The following is a 23,434-nucleotide window of genomic DNA, read 5'->3' as shown; positions in this document are numbered from 1 at the left end:
TGGTGTCCATAAATTTTAAATAATTTTATATTTTTATTAATTTTTTAAATTTTATTACTTTCTCTTAATAATTATTCACTACTCTCATGTTATAAGTTTTTTTTTTACTTTTAAATATTTTTTTATTTAAGTTTTAATAATCAATATTCTTACCGCATTGATTAAATAATTAAAAAAAATATTTACAATATAAATCGTACGAAAGTATAAAAAAAGATTATGGACAACAAAATTTTGTGTCTTTCCATGAAAATATTTTCTACTTTTAGATTCTTTAAGACTTTAACTAATGTTAATGTTAAGACACTTGTTATCATTTATCTTTTTATTTCTGTTTAAAATATGTAAAGATGTCTCTCTCTCTTCTCTCCCCACTAACTTATAAGCGAGTTTCTTGGTTCTGTACAAAAAAAATGGGTTTCTTGGTCAACCGTTATAAAGCAACATCAGCCCATTAGGCCCAGGAAAAGCCATGGGCCATATGGCTCGATCTCTCTAGCCTTTTCATGAAACTACATCACATCAGAATACAACGTAAGAGAAAGAGATTTGGATTTGGGGGAACATTTGGTTGATTAGGGTTTCTTCGGGTGCTAATGCTCTTGTTTTCTCACAGTCACACAGCAATGGAAGCAATCACAGAGGGAGTGAACAACATCAACATCTCCGATTCTTACAAGAAGAATCGCATTCAGGTCTCCAACACCAAAAAGCCCCTCTTCTTCTACGTCAATCTCGCCAAGGTACTCACTCATTTTCCCTTCGATATCAATCTCGTGAATATTTTCAGTTATTCGGACATGTTTAATTTTGTAGCGCAGACGGTTGATTTTGTTTAATTTTTTTGTTAATTTGTTTTTTATTTATTTATTTTTTATTTTTCGCAGAGGTATATGCAACAGCATAATGAAGTTGAGCTCTCAGCACTAGGAATGGGTATCAAATCTTGGAACTAAACCCTTCTTGTTTTTTTCGCACATTTTGTGATGTGGATTTTTCCATTTAATCATTTTGATATTTTAACGTATTTATTTCGTTCTTTACTCTAAGTTTGTCAATTATGGATTGTGAGTGTGACATACTTAACAATAGTATACATTGAAACTTTATTGAACCGTATATGTTGCTTTTGGAAAACAATGTTGCATATAATATGACATTCTTATAGGCAGGTTTCCACGAATGATTTTATTTAAGACATTGGCTGGTTGAATTGGTCTCTAAATATATTGTATGGCCTCCCAATTTGGGTGAATAGGTCTATGATTTTTCCATTTGGTGTGAATAGACCATTGGAGCATTGTAGAATAACCAATTCTCATACATCTTTCTGTTTGTGTTCTCTCTCATCACACACTCTATAGCTTTCTATATCCACAGCCCACCGACACAATTCCCTCCCAATTACAATTATGCTCTGGTGGTTTTAGGTCTATGAATACAAACTTGTATGGCCTTCTCCTTACTGGACATATCCATGACTTGGAAGAGTTGGATCTACAATTCTATCAAATACAGTATCGCAGACATTTGAACAAGATTTTAAGTAACTTTTTTGCTATCTTCGTTTTCTGTTTGTAACTTTGTATGGAAAGTATAAATAATAATGGATAAAATGGAAGGAATGGAATTTAACTCTAAATTTTGGCGTTCTTGATTTGTTTGCTGCATTATCTGTTTCTTTCCTTCTTTACTTAAAATCATAGAAGCCCCAGATATCGGATTTCTGATCAAAGAAGGGGTTACATTTAAGTATTGTCATTATTGTGGCATATAACCGTTCATGTCTGTTTCAAAATTTACTTGTAATGCTGGATGCAAATCTCTCCTTTATGCTCCTTTTTAACCCCAAATAAGCTGAAGGTTGCATGGTTTTGCTGACACATAGCATAATTGAGCTAGCAATCAACATAACATAAACTTGGGAAATCTTCTCAAGAGTTATGATGTGTTTTGCTATTAGTTGAACCACACTGTATGAACACATAGTTAGACGTTTCTTTGACTACTTTCTACTCTGAAGTATTAAAGTCCTCTATAGTTTTAATCTAGTGTTCAAGTTTAATACATTTATTCCTTTGGATAGTAGAACAATATTCACAGTTAAAATGAAGAAGAAAATTTGGTCTACTTCGTTGAGTCATTCCTATCTTTGTTTGATCTTTGCCAACCTATTTCTGATATCTGTTTTTATTTTTTCTGTCACAGCTATTGCTACGGTGGTTACTGTTGCTGAAATCTTGAAAAACAATGAGCTTGCTGTTGAAAAGAGTGAGATATTGTTTTTTCTTGTCTTTGGGAATTATTTCCCTTTCTCCTCTCTCTTTCTATCTCAAATGATTGAAAATCATATTTGATTTAATGATGGAACCTTTTTGCAGAAATCACAACATCAACAGTTGACATCAAAGATGATTCTAGAGGCAGACCTGTCCAAAAGGCCAAGGTAAGGATAAACACACAATTCTTGTTAACTTTAAAATATGTATGTATCTATTAATCCTTCCAACCCTATGGATTTGGATTCTGCTTTATGACTTTCCTTGTAAAATACTTCTCTGTGATAAATTATGCTTTAGATTGAAATATTACTGGGGAAGACTGAAAAATTTGATGAGTTGATGGCTGCTGCTGCTGCTGCTGCTGCAGAAGATGGTGAAAACGGAGATGTTGAAGAGCACGCCGCATAAGTTCATCGAAGTTATACCTGTCTTGGGTGAAGATATGCACTCTTTAATGAACTGCACTGATGTTGTTAGTATGTAGCAGACTAGTAAAGCAAAGAACTCGTTATATAGACTGTCATGCAATATTGAACTATGCAATTCCTTCATTTCTTTTCCCTATAAATAGAGGCTTTTTTCGTGTCTTAGCTGCTGCTGTGTTCAGTTTATCTTTATTCGAAGGATAGAAAGCATTGGCACATTTAACTAGTTCAGTTAGAATCATAAAATATCAAGTCTTAATGTTTTAATATTATTTTATCATTAGCAGAGTAACTGTGCTAATTGGGCAGAGCCGGGTATGTATTCCAAATCTTCTAAGGTTCTGTATTATTAGATCAATATGAACCTGCTAGAAGAATATTCAATACACATGCTTGGCGGTAGTTACTTTAAATGTAACTTTTCAAAGATCATATCATTTTCACTGACTAAAGGCGAGAATAGGGGTCCTAAAAATCCCTGTTTTGGGGTATTTTAGTTGGGACTCCCCATTTCAGGACTTAATGGAGCATACGTTAATACGTTAATATGTTTCTGGAAATAACACTTCATGATGGGAATAATTTTACTGTTTTTTTATAAATATTTTATTATACATTTTCTCCGGAATATACGTTATAATTATCAAATGTCCCTATTATATCAAATTGTCCCAATTTAAATGTTATTATGATATAATTCATAAAAAAATTGAATCTTATATTTTTTAAAACAATTATTTGAGTTAACATTTACAATAATTATAAAAAAACAAATCATTGTTGACATTATGTTACACCATCATTTTTTTTAATCTAAATTTCATATATGTAATTTTAGCATAAATAATTAAATTTATATTTATATTGTTTTAGATATTAATTATATTTTAATAGTTTAAAAAAATATGCAATTTCGTCTATTACATGTGTGACTCGAGCAATGGATAAATTATGCCAATGCTATCAAAAGTCAACAATTATTTTTAGGGTGATATGATTAAAACATTTTTTTAGGTTATTATGAAATTGGTGTAAACTATCAATCTTAAAGGATTTATGTCTATTACTATTATCCAGACCAACACCAACAACATGTTAGTACTATCAGAATAAGTTAAGGTATCATATGACATTTAATAAACAATTATACTACATAACATTATATAGTATAATTATTTTTTATTATTATTCAATCACAAATTATATTTGTAAATGACATTATAAATGTATTACACTCATAGGTCATTTAATTTTTTTTATTATTATCATGTTATAAATGGGATGCATTTGCTTATGACATTTTCATTGTAATACTTCACTTATAATTTCTAGTAGAGTCTGCCTTCGTGCTTTTCTCATTTACAAAAAACTCAACTCATTTTTACTTAATAAAAAGTCATGCCTGTTAAACTTTGAAGTAATTAGTTGATATGTTATCAATCTTGTTATACATCACACTATTATTAAATACTGAATTTAATGGTAACACAAAAAGTTACAAAATAGTTTTATACTATTATTTTATAAAAATCATAACTTTAAGATAATTTTATAAAAATTAATAAATTTATCATATATAATAATTTATTATTAAATAATTATTTAAATTTATTTTATCCCATCAGGCATAATGATTTTTCTCTTAAATAATAATAATATTATTTTTTTTACTAAATTCTCATTATAATAAACTTATGAAATAAATAAGTAGATAGAGTATTTTTTTTTTTTTTTGAAAGGAGTAGATAGAGTATCCTAAATAATGTATAATAATAATGCAGTAAATACATAGCGCAAAGCGAGTTTCCAACGTCATTCCGCCGTCGTCGCAATCGCAGGGATCCATCATCACAAGTTCCGTGAAATCAAATGGTCGTTTTCTCTGTGAAACCTTTCTTCAGAATTCTCGTTGTCTCCCTCTCACTCCTCTTCCTTCTCGCACTGCAATTGCCTTCTTCCCTTTTCTCTCAAGTTCACATTTATGGGGAACCCTCCTTGTATGTTGCTCACAATTTCAAACACTTCTTTTTTTTATGGGTTTAATCTGCCATAAAGCTTTGAACTTGGCAACTGGGCACCTTCAATCTGGAACTTAGTACATTGGGTGATAACATTTTTGTTTTCTGTTGCTGCTGATCCATGAATTGGTGTTTTGCAGAGGGGAGGTGGATATATGGAGTGTTCGGAGACTCATGGAATGGAGACCTTGCAATTGGTGGCTACAAGGCCGTCAAACAGGTACTACTTTTTACTTAAGTCAATCGATGGTTGTTTTTACTACATTTTGGCTTTGGAAGGTTAAAAATTTGTTATTTTGAATTGACTTTTGTGATTACTAGATTCATTTTGTATTCATTTAAGAATCTCAAGAGTCTCATAGGGATAGCTATAGATGTCATAGTAATTGAAGATTTGGAAGTTAAATGGAGTAGATCTACTTGTGTGTTTAATTTAATAATTGGAATTTGGGGCATAGGCTTGGTTTTTCATTGTTATTTGGACTTGGATTTGCAATGGATCGGGTTAAATTGTTGGGGGTGGGTGAGGGTTGCTGATTGGCTTTTTATTTTCTGAATCAACATTAATTGGCTTTCATTGCAGACAATTGCTTTCGTTTTTTTTTTGTTTATTCTTGAAATGGTGCAGCTCTACCATTAGAAACTTATGGATATATCAGAGTGGATTGCTATGGGGGGCTCAATCAGATGCGAAGAGATGTGAGTACTTAAAGAAACTCTTGAATCTATCTCCAGATCCTTAGAAAATCTTCAATACTCTTTTGCTGCTTTCTTTAAAATTGAGATGAAATCTACAATTGTTGCAGTTCTGTGATGGTGTGGGCATTGCTCGTCTGTTAAATGCAACCCTTGTCTTGCCGAAGTTTGAAGTGGCTTCATATTGGAATGAAACAAGGCAATTTACCTTTCTAAGTTACAACGTGAAACTTGCCTTAATCCTGCTGAAAGAAAGGATTTTTGAATACTTGGTTCCATTACAGTGGTTTTGCAGATGTATATGATGTAGATTACTTTATACAGCATATGAATGGCTTTGTCAAAGTTGTCAAAGAGTTACCACCAGAGATTGCTTCAAAAGAACCAGTTCGAGTGGACTGTAGCAAACGGAAAGGCCAATTTGATTATGTTGAAAGCGTTCTTCCATCTTTGTTGAAACACAAGTACATTTCAATCACACCAGCAATGTCTCAAAGAAGGGACAGGTATATGATTATGTATCTTGCTTCCATAAATTGATTGCTCACAAAAAATGAGCTCCTTGGATATTGTTGATCCCAATAATTTCATGCTCAATGATGTTTTGCTTCCAAACATCCTTTTTTCTTCTTCTTTACTTTCCTTGTATTTTGGCGGGGATTTCATTTCATTAAGCTGATGGTTTCAATGGGTAAATTCTTAGCATATTAGTATTACTTTACAAGTGAATTTATTCCTGTTAGCCTTTGTCTTCATCCATTATCAAAATTTAGTATCTACAATTGCTTTGAACTTGTCCATAAAGTTGTCTGCTTAATACTGACGAATTATTCAATTCAGTTGTAATATTATGTCTCATGTGACTAATGACTATGCAAGCAACTTCAGTCCTCCTGTAGCCAAATAACTTAAATTAGAGAACAAGATAAAAGGAATTTGTTCAAACATTTAGAATGGGGCTATCAAGAATTAAGATTACGTGCTCGCTTCCCCTCTTATTTTTTCACAGTTGTATTGTATTATAACTAAGGTAGTTTTCTGACTTTCTTCTATCTTTGCAGATACCCTTTGTATGCAAAAGCTGCTCTCTGTCAAGCTTGTTACAAGGCATTGCGTCTCACCAGATCCTTGGAAATGAAAGCCTCTCAGCTTCTAGATGCAATACCTAAACCCTTTTTGTCTCTTCATCTTCGTTTTGAGCCAGACATGGTTGCTTACAGCCAGTGCGAGTATCCAGACCTTTCTCCTGCTTCCATGAAAGCCATAGAAGCAGCACAAGTGGACAGAAAACCATGGACTGGAGAGTTAGCCCGTGTTTGGAGACTACGTGGGAAATGTCCACTTACGCCTAATGAGACAGCTTTAATACTTCAATCTCTTTCCATCCCACCAACCACAAATATATACCTGGCAGCTGGAGATGGTTTGATGGAAATTGAAGGTTTGACAGATACCTACACCAACATAGTTACCAAATCAAGTATTCTCAGTAGAGAAGACTTCACAAGCATGCATGGCAATACAAAAGCTGCTTTGGATTATTATGTATCTATTAACAGTGATTCATATATAGCCACATATTTTGGGAACATGGATAAGATGGTTGCAGCAATGAGAGCTTTCAATGGTTTATACAAGACTCTATTTTTGAGCAGAAGAGGTTTTGCACAATTAACCTCACAGGGTCTTAGAGGAAAGAAGTTGATGCAAGCACTATGGAAGCTTCACAGAGATGATTTTGCCAATGGAAGAGGCTCTGCTCTGTCCGAGTGTTTTTGCGAATTCAAGTTGTGATTTTGGATCTCGGATTCATCATTTTTGTAGTTTTGACATTATTAATTTAATTTGGCTTTTCACTTTTCAGGAAGGCACTTCTTAGCTTCTGTCAGCTTGTTTATTATTTTGTATTGATGTGATGCTTTTTAATCCTATCACTAATGAAAATTTTGGCACACGATTGGTGTAAGAACACGAGTGAAATTATTACACAATTAGAAATATCCATCCTGTTATTGATCATGTTTTGTAAAAGAAATTCTTTTATCCTATTGTGTGTAAGTAATGAGAATCTGACACAATGGCCTTTCGGTATAATTACACAATTAGAAATTTCTTTTACTATCTGAACTTGAATCTGAATCTGGCCAAATCTTACGCGCCACACAAAAGTCTGTAGTGGCCATTATTTTGCAACAGGCTGCATATTCAAAGTAGAGCTTACGTAAAAAAATAGTAAACTAATATTAAATTAAATTAAATAATTTCCAACCAAACTTTTTGCCATAGGACCTATATATGTAACAATCAGAAGTATCAGCTAATATGGCCATAGGATAGCTAATCTAGAAATGGACTTAAAATAAGTGTGTCACAATACTTTATGTACCCTATGTTTGGTAGGGTGAAATTTTTTGAAAAAAAGGAAAGTTTGAAATTTAAATTAAAGAAAAAATGATTTTTTTTTCTTATATTTATTTGTAAAAATTAATTTCTTTTTATCTTTCCCATTTTTTGTTTACTAAATAAAAGAAATGCATCATTATCCATAAGTTCTTTTTTCTCTATTTTCTTTGCTCCTATCGAAATACATAATTTGGAGATCTTCGATTAGAAATTTTTACAGTTGATTTTCTTCTCTTCTTTAAATATGCAATTTGCACATCTTTCTATCTATATACTAATATCAATCTCCTTAATTGTTTATTCCTTTCAATTTACCTTTTTCTATTATTATTTCTAATTTGAATTTTAATATTTTTTAAAGAAATTGTCAACTATTATCACAATTCAAATTATTCATTTTAAATTGAAAATATAATTAATTTATTCATATATATTTACTTACTATCGTTTTAAACTACTCCTTCAGTCCCTAAATATAAAATTCTTTTAATTAATTCACAAGAAGGATGGTTAATATAGTTAATAACATTAAATTTGTTAACAATTTATATTGTCAAAATTACCCTTAAGTACATTGGAACTCATAATCTCTCTCTTTCCACTTAATGGCTTTCTCACCTAATTAATTAATGTGTGTTATCTTCTTATCTAATCTTTATAAGAGAGATAATGTATTTATTTTTTAAATATATAGCATTTATTGTAGATTAATAAAGAATAATTGGATAAAAAATAATTAATGCAAAAGACAACTTGAAAAAAATCTTACAAAAAGAGACAAATAAAATTTAAAAAGTCTTATATTTAAGAAAGGAAGGAGTATAATTTGATTTATACATAGAAAGGAAAGTTCAAATTATATCGGTATAACTTTGACCAACTCTTATATCATTCAATAACTTTCAATTGGATGATATTTTCTTAAAAGCTATTCAATTGAAAAAAATTGGCATAGATCATATATATAAAATTTTATATTAATCCAAAACTATTTGTTAATTCATTCATACCGATTAAAATTGACATAATATCAAATTTTTAAAATATACTAAGATATGGATCATTGAATTACCTATCTATTGATGTTTAATTTTGACAAAATTTGACACATACAATCTTGGTAGTATGCAAATATAATATAACGATTAGATCAATAAAAATCACAATAAATTTAATAAATGGTGTTATATATATATATATATATATATATATATATATATATATATATATATATATATATTTATATATTGTGTGATGCACAAGCTTTAATACTAGTTACTCTAACTGTAACTAGAAAAGAATTGAAAACGAAAAAACTTTATATTATGGGTATTTTCCAAAGATAGAGTCTACACTTAATTATATCAGCTTAAATCTTACCAAAACATAGTTTCCAACTTTGCAGTCCACAATCTCAACAAGATTGGATCTCTCTCCAGTACTGAAAATTTTCACTAGAAGACACACCATGATGATGGGTCCCAGAAAATGCATGTATCTTACTCTCTCTGGCTGGAAATTGGAAATATCCAGCTAGAGAGGATCTTTACTCATTTCAACACTACTGTGAACCTTGAACTATAGGTGTGGTTAGGTTGATGGTTTCCCACCCACTCTAGCCTTGAACCATCGAAGTACTTACACTCTAAGCAACCCGACTCCAAAGGCAAAGACTGAACTCTATGCCCTCTAAAGGCGACTCAATTTAGGCTTTAATGATTAAGAAAAGATTTTTGTTCAACACAAGAAATATTGACGATGACGATCTGCACACATCCAAGATCAGGGTGAAGTAACCAAGTTTTTATTCACATATCTCCGACTAAAAGTATGAACTGATCTCCTGAGATATTAAAATTCACTTAAGAAATCAACTTCTCCCAGCAAACCCTACACATGAAACACAAATCTTGTCTCGTGTGTTAAATCACTGCCAATCTTTTATTAGCACCCAACGCACTAAACTGATGTTTTTTACTGTCACCAAACCAAATTCCTACCTACAACAATAATAAAGCAACAGAAATAGCTAAGCAGACAAAATGCAATTTTCCCTAAAGATGAAAAGATGGATATGAAAACTCTGATAATTATATGTTTCACACACTTCGAATAACGTTGGCACACTTCAAACAACGTTACATAGAAAGAGAAATTGCACTTCCTCCACGTGCAATTATCATAATTACGTCTACCTAACTTTCAAATAATCACTCCAAGGGTGCTCAATAGCACTCTTAACCTGATTGCACTAGACACCAGATGGATGAGAGACATAAAACACTACAGGGGCATCATTCAACTCTAAGACAAAATAAAGCAATTAGAGCCTTTATTCAAGCAGAGCGATACCAATTGCTGCTACTTAAAATGTTAAACGAATCGATGATTTAACACTGCTGCAAATGTTAAACGTATCGATGATTAACAAATAACAATACATTTATAAGCTAACCGACTAACGTATTCTACAAATACATCTGCTCAATCTCAAAGGAGTCATTCAAATTGGGCCAATCTTACAATTTAAACAATATCTTTTGTTAAATAGTATCAATGCACTCAAATTGATGAGATGCCAACTAAACCATTCCGCAATCCGCAAAAGATTCTTCAAGATCTGCCTCCTAATAGTTCCAAAACGTCATCAGTTTGGCACTGCAGAAAATAAAAAAGATGTTATGTTATTATGATCAACGCGACCTGTTCTGCTTCAATCAACTCAAAACGTACTTGAAAAACATCATACTTCCAGATCAGACAAAACTTTGTGCATCAACTCGAATATGATTTAAGTCATAAAAACAAGTAAGCCAATGCCCAATGGGAAAATAATCTTACTATATGTCGAAGTGTCAATTTGTTCAGGAAGCTCCTTTATGTCAACCTCAAACCTAGATTGCACCTGACATCAGCGTATAGAAACTTGTTAATAAAAAGCACTGTTGGAGAATACGTGCCTTGATTCCTTCTCCATTTTCCCAATGGCAGTACAAAAGAAATATTCCTAAAATCTCCATGGAAGTAGGGTCTAACCTGATTAAGAACCTCAGAGTCAGCAGTAGAAGACACAAAAGTAATTGCAAGACCCTTCGTGCCAAATCTACCAGCTCTTCCCACCTATCAATTCCCATGTTAATTAAGAGATGTAGGGTACAAAGGTGAGAGGCAAATTACAAGCATGCAAACATACAACCACATGCTAGGAAAAGAAAAGCGTATAGAAAGATTTTAAAAAAAAAATCTAATTATATGGATCCAGCAGTTACCCTGTGCAAGTAAGTATCAGCAGAATCAGGCATGTCATAGTTAATAACTATATTAACGCGTTCTATGTCAATCCCCCTTCCTACTAAATCTGTTGCCACAAGAATCCTTTGCTTCCCTTCTTTGAAGCCCTTGTATCGTTTCAATCTGAAATAGGTAAATGTGTTCAAGGGGTAAAAATGAGACTGCAATTACTAGATAAAAGTTCAAATCCCTGCAAAAATCATGATGTAGATCGTAGTTGCCATTAAAGTGAAAGGATTATCAGAGCAGCCACAGCAAGAAATGCCAATTGGTCTACCCTACTTTGAGATGGAGCTTCTGAGGCCCAGACCAATATTTTACTGAACCAAGGACAGGTACAATTAAAAAGTTTTTTACAGGTACAACAACCGAAAGGATCCAATAGTCCAAGCTTATGAAAATCAGATTAAAGCATTAAAAATACACCAAGACTGCACATGCCATCAATTTCAAAATAACAACTTATGTATACCTCTCTTCCTGTGACATTGCAGAATGTATGCAGATAGATGGGAAGTTACACTCCACAAGCAACTTGTTCAACTCAGCAGCTCTGCTTACACTTTTGACAAAAATAACGACTTGGTTAAAGTCCAGAGCATCGAGAAGATCATTCAATTTACGATTCTTTTCTGTCTCTTGCAATTTGATATAGTGCTGAAAAAGGTGATAAATGAGTAGAACTAAGTTAGTAGACAGAATTTCATTAAAAAAATCAGTTAACAAGAGGTGAGAATAAAATGTCAACAAAACACACCTGGACAAGACCATGAAGAGTCAATTTGGCCTCATCATCGACATAAATTTCCATGGGCTGAAAGTAAAGGGATCATCAATCAGAGGATAAAGATATCAATCATCACAGAAATAGATATATAGATTTCAGTTATCTTGATTTATAAAACAGAACAATTGCAATTACATTTAAACAAGGCCAAACATTCAAAAGTTACACATAAACCAACAAAAATGCATAAAAAGTAATAATCTTGATGAAATTTATCAAAAGGGCAACAAGGTTGGGCAAAAATAACAGCAACATAAACAATAAGAGGAACTATGAAACATCCTATCACATGATATATAGATTTCAGTTATCTTGATTTATAAAACAGAACAATTGCAATTACATTTAAACAAGGCCAAACACTCAATTTATACATAAACCAACAAAAATGCATAAAAAATAATAATCTTGATGAAATTTATAAAAAGGGCAATTATTTTAGGCAAAAATAACAAAAACATAAACAATAAGAGGAACAATGAAACCATCCTATCACATGAAGTAAAATAGATCATCACACAAATAGAACATTACATCTTGCATAAATTTCTTGCAAACAGGTCGGATCTCTTTACTGAGTGTAGCTGAAAACATCATCACTTGCTTATCGTGGGGAGTCAATTTGAAGATCTCTTGCACATCTCTTCTCATATCTGTGAAGATTATACAGAAAAAATGTTAAGAAAGGCAGAATAAAATATCAGAGATTGCAAATGCAAAGCCAGAAACAAGCAAATTTCCAGAGAGGAGGAGGAGGAAGAAAGAGACCAAGTGATTCGAGCATCTTGTCACACTCATCAAGTATAAAATGCCTCACATTCTTTAAACCAAGGTCCTTATCTCTAGCCAGAGCAAGAATCCTCCCAGGTGTTCCAACAACAATATGTGGGCATTCATTCTTGAGCAATTCTTTGTGAACCTTGATGTTGACACCACCATAGAAAACAGCAGCCTTTATATCAGGAAGATATGTGCTGAACCTCTCAAATTCATGGCAAATCTGGACAAATTCAGCAAATGAATAAAGCTTTTGTTAAGTATACACATGCACACATATGTTTGTCGGTTTTTGGTAACACAAGTAACTTCTTTAGGTATTGGAGACACAATATTAGCAAACAAATGTCATTAGAAAAACAGTTCAGATACACTAAAGAAGACATACCTGATAAGCCAGTTCTCTTGTGTGGCAAAGAACAAGAGCTGCAACTTGACCAGGAACAGGATCAACTTGCTGAAGTGTTGACAGAACAAAAACAGCAGTCTTTCCCATCCCAGATTTCGCTTGGCAAATGACATCCATTCCTAAGATTGCTTGAGGGATGCATTCATGTTGCACTAATGAAGAAGCAAACAAAATTGTAGTGGACGAATCCTCAGTAAGTATATATGATCTGCCAGATCCTTTTAATGTAAAGGTTTACCAACCAATTTTCGTGACGTATTAATATGCTAGTAGTGATTACCTGATAAATTCAGAAAAGAAAATAGATTAGAGAAAAATTACAATAGCGAATGGAAACCAAGATAAATATTACGCAGATAATCAAGCAAAAAATCTTTAGTAGAGGAAGTATGATAATAAAAAAGTGTCTAGATTATCCAATTTTAAGGCTAAAAAAGCTTCTTTTTTTTCTGGCTTCCTGAAAAAGAAAAGCCTTTGAAAGGGGAACATACATTTTTTTTTTATCATATTTCCTCTACTGAAGAATGGATATCCAAACATGTCCTTGATCATACAAAGATCAACAGATCACCCCTTACTAAAAATGGATATCCTTAAGAAACCAACGAAAGCTTAGTCCAATGAATCCAACACGGTGTAAAATTTATTGAGAAAGGTAATAAAAAATACAAAATATCAGGACCAATAGCATTGGAAAATGGCACATGAATGACTTCAGAGCACAGATAAGCAGGCCATCTGGTATTGCTAGAAAGAAAAATGCTAATCAATCAAAGTCCAATACATGACAATTGACAAGTTTGTAGAAATTATGTGATGCTCCGCCTATATTAGATTAAAGCAAAGACAGCATATGCTAAATCTTGCCTTCTGAAGGATGCTCAAATCCTGAATCCACAATGGCTCGAAGAAGCTCTGGTTTCAACAGGAAGTCTCGAAATCCCGAACTATGGATGCCAACATAACCCCTGCATCACAAAAAAGATATTCACAAAATGAGAAGACATGACATCAAAGGTTGGCTTGAGAACCTAATCAAATATTATTTTTTTTAATTATGAAAACATTGCATCAACATATATCACAAAAACCTTAAAGCCAAACACTAATATAGTATATATTAAACAAGACCTCCAATACACGGGAAATAAAATAATTTTGTCAGGATTTAGAAAGACACTGGCAAGCCTATGAAGCACAAATACTTCTATCAGTATACAAATACATAGTTACATAAAGTACTCCATCAACTTCAATATTTCTAGCTACATATGGCATCATATAATAATTCCCGAACTGGTATTGTCACAAAATGACATTATTATACCAATTATTGCATCATACTTTCTCCCGAATCAAACTAAGAAATATATGACCATGGCCAGGCTTGAACCATATTTATTTTATTAACCATGGGTTGTGTGCTATAACACAGTTACAGCAGCATCACAGTTATGGGCTCTGTGGAAGCCCCACATATCACAGCCCACTGTCATTGCTGGAGCAGTGTGAATCAGAGCACCTCTTTCATCAGAGACAAACCCTTTCTTAGGCCCCTCAATCGATGTTTTTTCTGGTGCTGTTTATTGGGGGCAATTTTGGGTGTCACCCCCTTTTATTTCATCAGAACACAAGCCCTATTGTCCCACTCACTCCTTTCAAAAGCAGAATAACACACTACTCTCATTGGTCTCCCCTCCTTGATGCAAGCCACCCAACCCAGAGATCACGGCTGCATTTCCGGTCAACCCATCATAGCACTCCAGTGAAGTTTTTGGCCAACCCACAATTTGTAGTACATCATTTGCATGCACAATGTCTTGTTCTCTAGACAACACCCAAAAACAAATTATTAAAAAAAACAAAATAAATAATAAATAGTTAAATCTAAATCCTCGCTCCCTTAGGCAGCGTGAGTTGATCCTAATTGAAGCACATAAAAACCAACATCACTGCTACTTCTATCAGATGTTTACTCTATAAAAACTTCTAAATAATTAACAGTGAAAGTATGGCAAACAATGAATGGCACCAAAAAGCTATTAAAAATACAAATCTACCAAGTCAGTTTCAATTGCATGTAACTTTTTCTTGACTGCTCCGAAAAGCACAGAAAAGCAAAATAAAATTTTAATAAGAAACAAATGTTTTCATTTTCATCGTAAAATATATAGATAGGATAAAGAGGAGAGAAACTAACTTCTTGCCAGATTCAGCAACGGGTTTAGCAGAATCGGGAGCTTTTTCTTCTTCCTCTTCGTAGTCGATGAGCTCTTCCTCGTAAGCCTCAGTGTCTTTCAATTCTCCCATCCTATTTCTGTTGATTAGGGTTAGCTTTTTCAGTTTCAGTTTGAGAGATTCGGAGAGAATAAATCGAATTGAATTTGCTGAAGAGAAGAGATAGAGAGTTGAGAGAAGCTGACCTTTGAAGACGCAAAACTTGTTCAAATTCAAAATGAAAAGGAAAATAAACCCTAGATCTAGTTCTGGGTTTTAGGGAGAGCAACAGCGAGTGAGGCAGTGACTGAGAAGATATAGCTCGTGCAACCAGTGAATAGACCAAATTGCCCTTGCAATTTTAGCTTCCGGATGTAGACTTTTTTACCCAATTTTTTTTTTTTTTATCTATCCAACTATTTTTCCTTTTCTTGATTGGTTAAGTATTTATTTTTGTCCATAAATGCGTAAAATGTTATCAAATTGGTCTTGAAAGATGAAAAAAGTTTTAACCTCCAAAAATGAAAAAAAAAATTATTCATATGTTAACTTCTGCTTGTTATCGTTAATGAAAAACATATGTGATATATAGGAATAAAAATGTCACAAAAATGATTGTTAACATGGCTGTTGATATATTTGATCAAAATATCAGTAAGTTTTCATTGGAATAAATTTTAATATCCCAAATTTTGTTTCATTTAAGGATAAAATATAATTTAATATTCATCTTTTTTTAATCATTGCAAGCATAACATTACAATAAACATTTAAAAAATAGAAAAGCAAACATAAGTTAGAAAAAAATATAATAAGTATAATATTAATTAATAAATATAATATATTTATTGTTCTAAAACTTCTATTGTAACAGCATTAGGTAGTGACAAAATCAAGTTGATTCTCTTTTTTGTAAGGATGGAGTTAATGACTATATTTTTGTTTGAGTCTCATATTTTGGGTAAGATAATGTCACATTAGAAATTTCATAACAATTGACATATTATGCTTATTAATCAATATTTTGTTTATTATTATGTTTGTTCTAACTTATGTTTGTTTCTCTATTCTTTTTAAGTGTTTATTATAATGTTATGTTTACAACGATAAAAAAAGGGAGGGTAAAGATTAAATTATATTTTACTCTCAAATGAAATGAAATTTAGGATTCGACAAATTAGTCTAATGAAAACTTACAGACATTTCGGTATAATGGAAACTTAGTGACATTGTAGTTTAATCTATTTTACAATCATGTTGGTAATCATTTTTGTGATATTTTTGTCATTGTATCACACGTAGGCTCTTTCCTTAATGTTAACAGATGACATTAATGAATTGATGGATTTGTCACACTTTTTTTATTTTTGGAGACTAAATTTTGAATTTTCATATTCTGGGAACGAATCTATTAACACATTACGCATTTAGGGACAAAAATGATTATTTATCCCTAAATTATTAACAAAACTATCCACCATTATTATTCAGTGTGTGCATTTTGGCCTCTAACCCATATTCACACCTCATTTTTTTTCATTTTTCAAATCCTATTTAGAATTACATATTTCCCTTAAACCACAAACAATTTTCCTTTTTGCCTTTTACAGATCCCTCACTTACTATTCACACCTCTATTTACTATTTTCCCATTCCCAAATTCACACTTTTTTTTTTACTTTTTATAGACCTCCTTTTAGAATTTGGTACCTACGAATTCTAAATGGTTTTTTTTTCGATTTTTTCTAAAATTATTTTTATTTTGTAATTTTTTTAATTAATTAGTAATATATTTAATTATTGTATTTCAATAATACAATTAATTAGTATAATTTTTCATATATGATGTAACAAATTTTCTAATTGTAAGAATAATTATTTGTGGGGTGACTTTTGTATTTTTTTTCACCTAAACATCATTCTCTTACTCTTGACTATTCAATAGAATTTCACTTCGTTATACCTTAGATGAAAATGTGTATAACCTTTATTTTTCTAAATCAAGACTCACATCACCTCTCTATCATGCATGACATCTTTTGACAAGGTAATTACATATATCCCAAAGTTAAACTCATCAATACACATAACATAAACAAATTTCAATCAAGGAAAAAGGAAATAAAACTAAATTTTATTTACTTTAAAAATAAGGCATTTAATATCCAGAAAGTTATCACAAAATTTAATTTGTATAAAAACTCTCTTGCATATATACATCAGTAAGTACCAGCTAACCATGATATTACAGTTCAATCACCAAACATCACCATGTGACATCAAACATCAACTATCAAAAGTCTTCATCATCATTTAACCATGACATCTAACTCGAACAATATCATCAATGACATACTCTAATCCATAGAGTTTTCTACATCTTATGAGCAGTTCCCAATAGGCCTCATTCCTTAACATAGTCATACTCTTTAACCATTCACCAAAGTATCATGCAAATAGTATAAAATAGAAAGTTTGAGTATCATATCCATGGGGAAGTTCTAGGAAAAATCAAGTTCTAGGAAAATGAGATTTTATTTTAAATGTAAGAGAGCATAAAGTAAAGTTGGTTCTAAACTAAAAATAGAACAAATTAAAGGTGAGCAAAACACAAACAATTAGTGGCGAAAGGAGTTAAATGCAAAAATAAACAAAATGTTAGGGATTTGACTACACTAAGCTAACAATCTCTGTAGTTATAAAGATTCTCTTTATATAATGTTCACTTGAATGCTACCTTAACCCACTATGGTGCTCTTACAATGATCTCTTATATGAAAGAGCCAAAGTATTTTAATCAACTGCTAATCTCATCATCCTCAAATCTTTTATTTTTCTCACAAAGTCTCATTCATCACGAACAATAATCCGTGGCAATTTTTCGACATTGATGATTCAGACCTCCCATCTTTTGTTTGTCCTTCTAATCCAAATTTGTTATCCTCTAATTCAAGAGCACTTATCCCTAGTCCTGTAGGGGTCATACAGGCTGTTATAATGAATCGACTATCTAGGGAGTCATTCCTAACTAAAGAATTCATAACACGTGTCCACCAAGAAACCCAATGTGAATTTAATATAGATCCGTGGTTATGTGCTTTAGACTTCATTCGATCACAAGGCCAACTATCATAAAACATTTATTGTATTTGATATACCTAAACCATCACTTGATTATTGAATTCGTATAATTGTAGGATTGATAAATGTTGATGGCACAACTGAAGGGACACCATTAGGGTCCATTGATTATACTTTTGATCGTATACCTTTAATAGTCATCATTGTCAAAACCTGTACCCTTAATGGTTTGGGCGACATGGGAGTTACACTCAAGGTAATCAAGTTTAATTCGATCTCTAACGATTACCTTATTATTTTTGGGACATTCATTCATGAGAATCTTAATTTCAGGATTCTACAAAGACTATTAATGTCACTTTGTGGCGGACAATCATACAAGATAAAGATTTTGGCTAATATATAATTTTTGGTTATGTCTTAGTTCTGCGAGAAGTAAGTTTCCTACTCTTGTTCTTTCTTACTTTTTGTGTCATATAAAGTTTGTTTTTTTATCGGATTGAGTTGTATACTCTACAAATGATTGTATTTTGTCCTTTTCCTCCTCACTCCACATATGAATTGAATATTACATTACACAATGTTGTCAAGATAATATTTTTGCATTTTAGGTTACTAATAATTTTGGTATTCACAAATTTGCATTTGATGTTCATATGTTGTTAATATGTGACACAAGTGTTGCTGAAGGATAATTGATCTCATGTTAAAAAGTATATATTTTGTGCGTGCAACATGTCATGAAGCGTGATAAATACTGCTCCAACAATATGTTTAGGCAATAACTTTCCCTTTTGTTTGTTTTTGTATGGTTCTAACTATGTTTGTTTTAAAAAATTCACGTGTAATTTTCTTTTTTGTAGAATAATAAAATTGGTACCGTTGAATTCATCAAAATGAAAACAGTGGGAGTGAGTGAATGATTGTTCGTATCAAATAATCTCATTTTCATAAGAAAAACAATACAAATAATGCATTGTTTATACAAAATAAACCTCATATTCATATTAAAATATATTCAAAAAAGATCATTAGAAAACTATTCAATTGCAAAAAATGATTTTTAACATTTTCAAACACATTTTTCAAGCCTTAAAATCCAGCTAAGATGTAAAACTTATACTATTAGATTCATTTACATGAAAATTATCGAAGTTAACCATCTGTTTAACCACAAAACATCATAAATACTAAAAAAATACAAAAATCACTCACAAATAATTATTCTTACAATTAGTTAATTAGTTACATTATATATTAAAAATTATATTAATTAATTATATCATTGAAATACAATAATTAAATATATTACTAATTAATTAAAAAAATCTACAAAATAAAATAAAATAAAAAACGTTTAGAATTATGGTCCCACATGAATTTAATGTTCGTCTTAACCTTTACATAGAATCAACAGTATATACGAAGGAATACATACTGCTGTGTAATGTTTACAATAATTAATAAGAGAGGATGAAATAAAGCTTGAAACCAACATTAAAAAAAAACAATAAAAATAAAAATGATCATACGTAATTGTTATCGCTCAGGTCTTGAAAAAGATGTATAGTATATCAGCTAAATGTGTGAATAATAATGTATGTTTTTCCTATATCTAAGATTTATTTATATACGTAATAAAATAAGCATTTATTTTACAGCTTAATAAAAAGTAATACATTTCTTATTGGTGTTTGTTTGAAAAAAGTATTAATAATAATTTGAAAGGCCAAGAAAATGTAAAGCCAAACACAAATCTAAGTAAAGCTAATAGAAGCATATTAAATAAAGTAATAAATTTTAAAAGAAAACATTAGAGAAAGTGTATGCTACAATTGTAATAGAACTTTAGCATTATAAATAGATATATAGATTCTTTCCTAGTGTTTTTGAAATGGTACTGTACTGAAATGAAATACGATTTCTTTAACCAAGCATGAAAATTTCTCATTCAATAAAATGAAAACATGATTGCCATAGCAAACAATAGCAAGGGATAAAAGAGGGGCAAAATAAGTAAATTATAAGACAGAATTTGGGAATGCTACAAAATACAAGTGTTAAAAATTGAGAAGATTTTAATACAATCGTTGCAAAGCGCATACATCCAGCACAATCTTCGGTTGCTTGCCCATATCCAACTACAGGATGCCACACTATGACCCACAGGACTCAGACCAGTCATTGAACTATGACTTGCTCTGGACTACTCAATCAAAACTCTGTTGGAGGCTTTAACCTTATCAGTCTTTTGATTCTATCCTTTTCTGTATTTTCCAAATATCCCTTCAAAAGATACACACAGAAAATGTCAAGCAAAGCATCAAGAAGAAACTGCTATGTGCTGTGCAACATTGGAACGTAGTAGTTAGATATGTTTGGATTAGTTGTGTATGTAATTAACAGATGAAAATAGGATTGAAGTGTCTACTGGTAATGTAAAGTTCTCCCCTGATTTTGTTAAAATAAATTCTTATATTTTAATAAGATGGAGCACTATTAGAACAGAAACAGTACACAAGAACATGCAGTGGAGTTATGGCCGCCTACATTTGAGAAAAACAGTATTCTCACTGTTCCTCTCATTTGAGAAAAGCCATTTAGGGCACCCATCACATGCATAGAAGAAGATAAAATCTAATTAATGGGCCTAATGTAAAACAGATGACACCATCATATTTAGATAAGTAGATGAGCAATGCCTATGATTACATATATGATATATCACATGAAAGTCATTAATTGATGAGTTCCAAAGGCAATCAGATTGAGTAAATTGACAAAAAAAGTTCAAAAACTCTGGTTCTTGTTATTTTGTATAACCGAAACTGTTCTGCATGACTCCTTACCTGCCATACAATTTCATCCAAACACAGGCAAATTCTTCCATACTTGTCAAGGAAAAGGCGCTCACTTGGGAGCTTCCCACATACATCCTTCACAGCTGAGGTTATCACAAAGATCACTTCTGACACTAGAGAAAAACCAAAAAAAAAAATGGTAAATAGCAGCAGATTCGTAAATGTAAAGTACTCCACAGCTCTTGAAATATTCATTTTCCAGCACTACGTGAAAAAATGGTGCTTAAAAGGCAGATGCCACCATATCAATTGTCATTAATGATTAATCATTTTCTTGGTAAGCCAAGCAAAAGCATCCACTAAATGGAGAATCCAAGATTTGTTCCTTAGCAGTTCACATGACTGCTAGTTGTTCTAACAAAAATTCTAGAAAAGGAATGTTTCCCAGCAATAGTTAATATTTGTATTATCAATCAAAATAATAAAGTGATGGGAAAGTTTTTCATCTTTACTTTTTGTCCCAAAAACTATGATCTCATCTTATCTTGATCTCTGTCAGATATATTAATATAGATTACAGGATTATATAAAAAAAATATAAAATTGAAATCAATCTTTCAATAATTGCATCTAATTCTCTCTCTCCACAACTCTCATTTTACTCCACTGTTTTCTCCATTACTGAACTTAACTCGGGCATCTACTATTCATTTTTCCTTTTAATCACAGATAATCTATTAATATTTCTTATCATCCTATGCACAGGTCTATGTATATCCCACTTACTAGTGGCAATCTAAATAAAGAAGCTTAGTTACCAGTGTAATCAATGAAGCATATTCATGTCAAGATTCAAGACAAAAATGAGCTAGTAGCTTCATGCGCATTTTCATAATATGCCCTTCTCAGTCAGCACTTTGATCTACAAAGTGATAAGCAGGGAGTCTATCCTCTGCTAAGCATCTAAAATTACTCATTTCCATACTTCTATTTTACAATCAACAAATATAAAATACCGATTCCCTGAATACGTACAGGCAAGTTCATCATATTCGTCCTTGCCCACAACATAGATGCTGACATCGCCAAGCACCGTGTATACAATATAAACTGACCTGATGCACAGAAAACGAATGAGTACTATAGCATCATATAAGAATGAGACAAGCAACTTTCTACAGCAAGGAATATGAATGAACAATAGTAGGTAGTTAGTGAAAGATAAACTTGTGATTGTGATGAATGATGACTGTAGTTTCCCAAAACTGTTAAACATCATGATCATGGACCAAGTTTGCATGTATGTGGTTTTGTCGTGTAGAACACTTCTACTGTTCTACAATTCATTTCTGATATTCCTGTTACCAACTACAGCATCCGAAAATGCTGTTTTGCCAAATACCAGGTCTATTCTAATACAGTAATTAGTAACTATTGTTATTCAGTTTGTTAATTCACATAAGCACACAGATACATAAATTTTCAAGGCATGAAATGAGAGAAGAGTATGCTATACTGACTTGTGGCAAGCAACTAGGAGCTCTTCGTTTTTGACACCCTTAAGATTATCAGCTCCTAGTTTGACTAAGAATGAACGCCAGTGCAGGCGCTCCTCTGCAGGAACTCCATGAAAACTGCAACAATGAAAATCAACATGTATGTTATGTAAGCATGACATGGCAGTATGAATCAACAAAGGGATTAAAGTTAATACTACATAATTAATTAAGCTTAATCTTGCACGCACTTGTGAAAACAGAGACAAATGCCCCTTATTCAAAAGTTTTCAGAAAACAACTATGCTAACTACTACCATATTATCCCCACAAAATCCAAGTCAAACACCCATTTCGAGTCCAATCTAAATAGCATGATTTGATCCTCAATTTAGATCGCAGCATGGGAAAATCGAGCTGTTGGAAGGGAATTGGGGAAAATGATGGGGTTTTGGTATAACTGCAAAAATGAGAATTGGAAATGGGAAGAAGAGAAAAAAGATGGATCAAAACGCACCGTTCGATGAGTATATTGCCCTCAGCGTTGGCAAACAGCACCGCAAGGATCATATTCACTGAAGAGTCTCTTTCTTCTTGTTGAGGTTCTAACCAACACCGTTTTCAAGCCTCAAAGCTTCTGGCACTTCATTACTTTTATTTATCTGTTTATGACTCAAAAAGAAGAAAAAAGCAAATATGGTTATATTAATTCCTCTTTAATTAGGATGGCAACGGGCGTCCGTCTGATAAA

At 32.0% G+C, this 23,434-nt stretch overlaps 4 protein-coding genes across 8 annotated transcripts; 2 read left to right on the top strand and 2 right to left on the bottom strand.

Annotated features, from left to right (window-relative positions):
- Nucleotides 1-513: 513 nt before the first annotated feature.
- On the top strand, nt 514-2,872 carry LOC114418112 (uncharacterized protein At2g34160-like). Its single transcript, XM_028383295.1, has 5 exons — nt 514-743; nt 888-936; nt 2,209-2,271; nt 2,382-2,446; nt 2,580-2,872. Exons 1-5 carry the CDS (start codon nt 597-599, stop codon nt 2,688-2,690), a joined length of 435 nt encoding a protein of 144 aa, XP_028239096.1. The 5' UTR covers nt 514-596; the 3' UTR covers nt 2,691-2,872.
- A 1,604-nt stretch (nt 2,873-4,476) lies between these two features.
- LOC114418111 (O-fucosyltransferase 13-like) lies at nt 4,477-7,440 on the top strand. Of its 5 annotated transcripts, none has more exons than XM_028383290.1 (6): nt 4,477-4,704; nt 4,866-4,945; nt 5,354-5,424; nt 5,532-5,620; nt 5,706-5,927; nt 6,483-7,440. In XM_028383290.1, exons 1-6 carry the CDS (start codon nt 4,577-4,579, stop codon nt 7,213-7,215), a joined length of 1,323 nt encoding a protein of 440 aa, XP_028239091.1. In that variant the 5' UTR covers nt 4,477-4,576; the 3' UTR covers nt 7,216-7,440. The 5 variants fall into 5 exon arrangements, with proteins under 5 accessions (XP_028239091.1, XP_028239090.1, XP_028239092.1 ...); XM_028383289.1 differs by having other exon boundaries at nt 5,348-5,424; XM_028383291.1 differs by having other exon boundaries at nt 4,516-4,579; nt 5,348-5,424.
- A 2,689-nt stretch (nt 7,441-10,129) lies between these two features.
- On the bottom strand, nt 10,130-15,611 carry LOC114418110 (DEAD-box ATP-dependent RNA helicase 56-like). Its single transcript, XM_028383288.1, has 12 exons — nt 15,512-15,611; nt 15,289-15,405; nt 13,956-14,056; nt 13,068-13,240; nt 12,671-12,902; nt 12,437-12,555; nt 11,873-11,929; nt 11,588-11,772; nt 11,094-11,238; nt 10,861-10,944; nt 10,666-10,729; nt 10,130-10,482 (listed from the first exon to the last, which is right to left on the bottom strand). The coding sequence occupies exons 2-12, from the start codon at nt 15,396-15,398 to the stop codon at nt 10,472-10,474; spliced, it is 1,281 nt and encodes a 426-aa protein (XP_028239089.1). The 5' UTR covers nt 15,399-15,405; nt 15,512-15,611; the 3' UTR covers nt 10,130-10,471.
- A 4,707-nt stretch (nt 15,612-20,318) lies between these two features.
- Nucleotides 20,319-23,400, bottom strand: LOC114418109 (TSET complex member tstD-like). Its single transcript, XM_028383287.1, has 5 exons — nt 23,201-23,400; nt 22,708-22,821; nt 22,223-22,302; nt 21,236-21,360; nt 20,319-20,672 (listed from the first exon to the last, which is right to left on the bottom strand). The coding sequence occupies exons 1-5, from the start codon at nt 23,251-23,253 to the stop codon at nt 20,601-20,603; spliced, it is 444 nt and encodes a 147-aa protein (XP_028239088.1). The 5' UTR covers nt 23,254-23,400; the 3' UTR covers nt 20,319-20,600.
- Between the last annotated feature and the right edge of the window lie 34 nt (nt 23,401-23,434).

Source organism: Glycine soja, chromosome 7 (assembly GCF_004193775.1).
Source record: "Glycine soja cultivar W05 chromosome 7, ASM419377v2, whole genome shotgun sequence".
Classification (NCBI taxonomy): Eukaryota; Viridiplantae; Streptophyta; class Magnoliopsida; order Fabales; family Fabaceae; genus Glycine; species Glycine soja.
The sequence above is the reverse complement of the archived record's forward strand: the minus strand, read 5'-3'. Positions and strand labels throughout refer to the sequence as shown.

Coding starts and splice junctions, on each gene's coding strand:
- LOC114418112 (XM_028383295.1), top strand. CDS start 597: ATGCTCTTGTTTTCTCACAGTCACACAGCAATGGAAGCAATCACAGAG. Junction 744..887: donor TCTACGTCAATCTCGCCAAG/GTACTCACTCAT, acceptor TATTTTTCGCAG/AGGTATATGCAACAGCATAA. Junction 2,447..2,579: donor GACCTGTCCAAAAGGCCAAG/GTAAGGATAAAC, acceptor ATTATGCTTTAG/ATTGAAATATTACTGGGGAA.
- LOC114418109 (XM_028383287.1), bottom strand. CDS start 23,253: ATGATCCTTGCGGTGCTGTTTGCCAACGCTGAGGGCAATATACTCATC. Junction 22,303..22,707: donor CTCCTAGTTGCTTGCCACAA/GTCAGTATAGCA, acceptor TCTGTGCATCAG/GTCAGTTTATATTGTATACA. Junction 20,673..21,235: donor TGGATGAAATTGTATGGCAG/GTAAGGAGTCAT, acceptor TATCTTTTGAAG/GGATATTTGGAAAATACAGA.
- LOC114418111 (XM_028383289.1), top strand. CDS start 4,577: ATGGTCGTTTTCTCTGTGAAACCTTTCTTCAGAATTCTCGTTGTCTCC. Junction 4,946..5,347: donor GCTACAAGGCCGTCAAACAG/GTACTACTTTTT, acceptor ATTCTTGAAATG/GTGCAGCTCTACCATTAGAA. Junction 5,928..6,482: donor ATGTCTCAAAGAAGGGACAG/GTATATGATTAT, acceptor CTATCTTTGCAG/ATACCCTTTGTATGCAAAAG.
- LOC114418110 (XM_028383288.1), bottom strand. CDS start 15,398: ATGGGAGAATTGAAAGACACTGAGGCTTACGAGGAAGAGCTCATCGAC. Junction 12,903..13,067: donor CAAGAGAACTGGCTTATCAG/GTATGTCTTCTT, acceptor GAATTTGTCCAG/ATTTGCCATGAATTTGAGAG. Junction 10,730..10,860: donor ACTCTGAGGTTCTTAATCAG/GTTAGACCCTAC, acceptor CGCTGATGTCAG/GTGCAATCTAGGTTTGAGGT.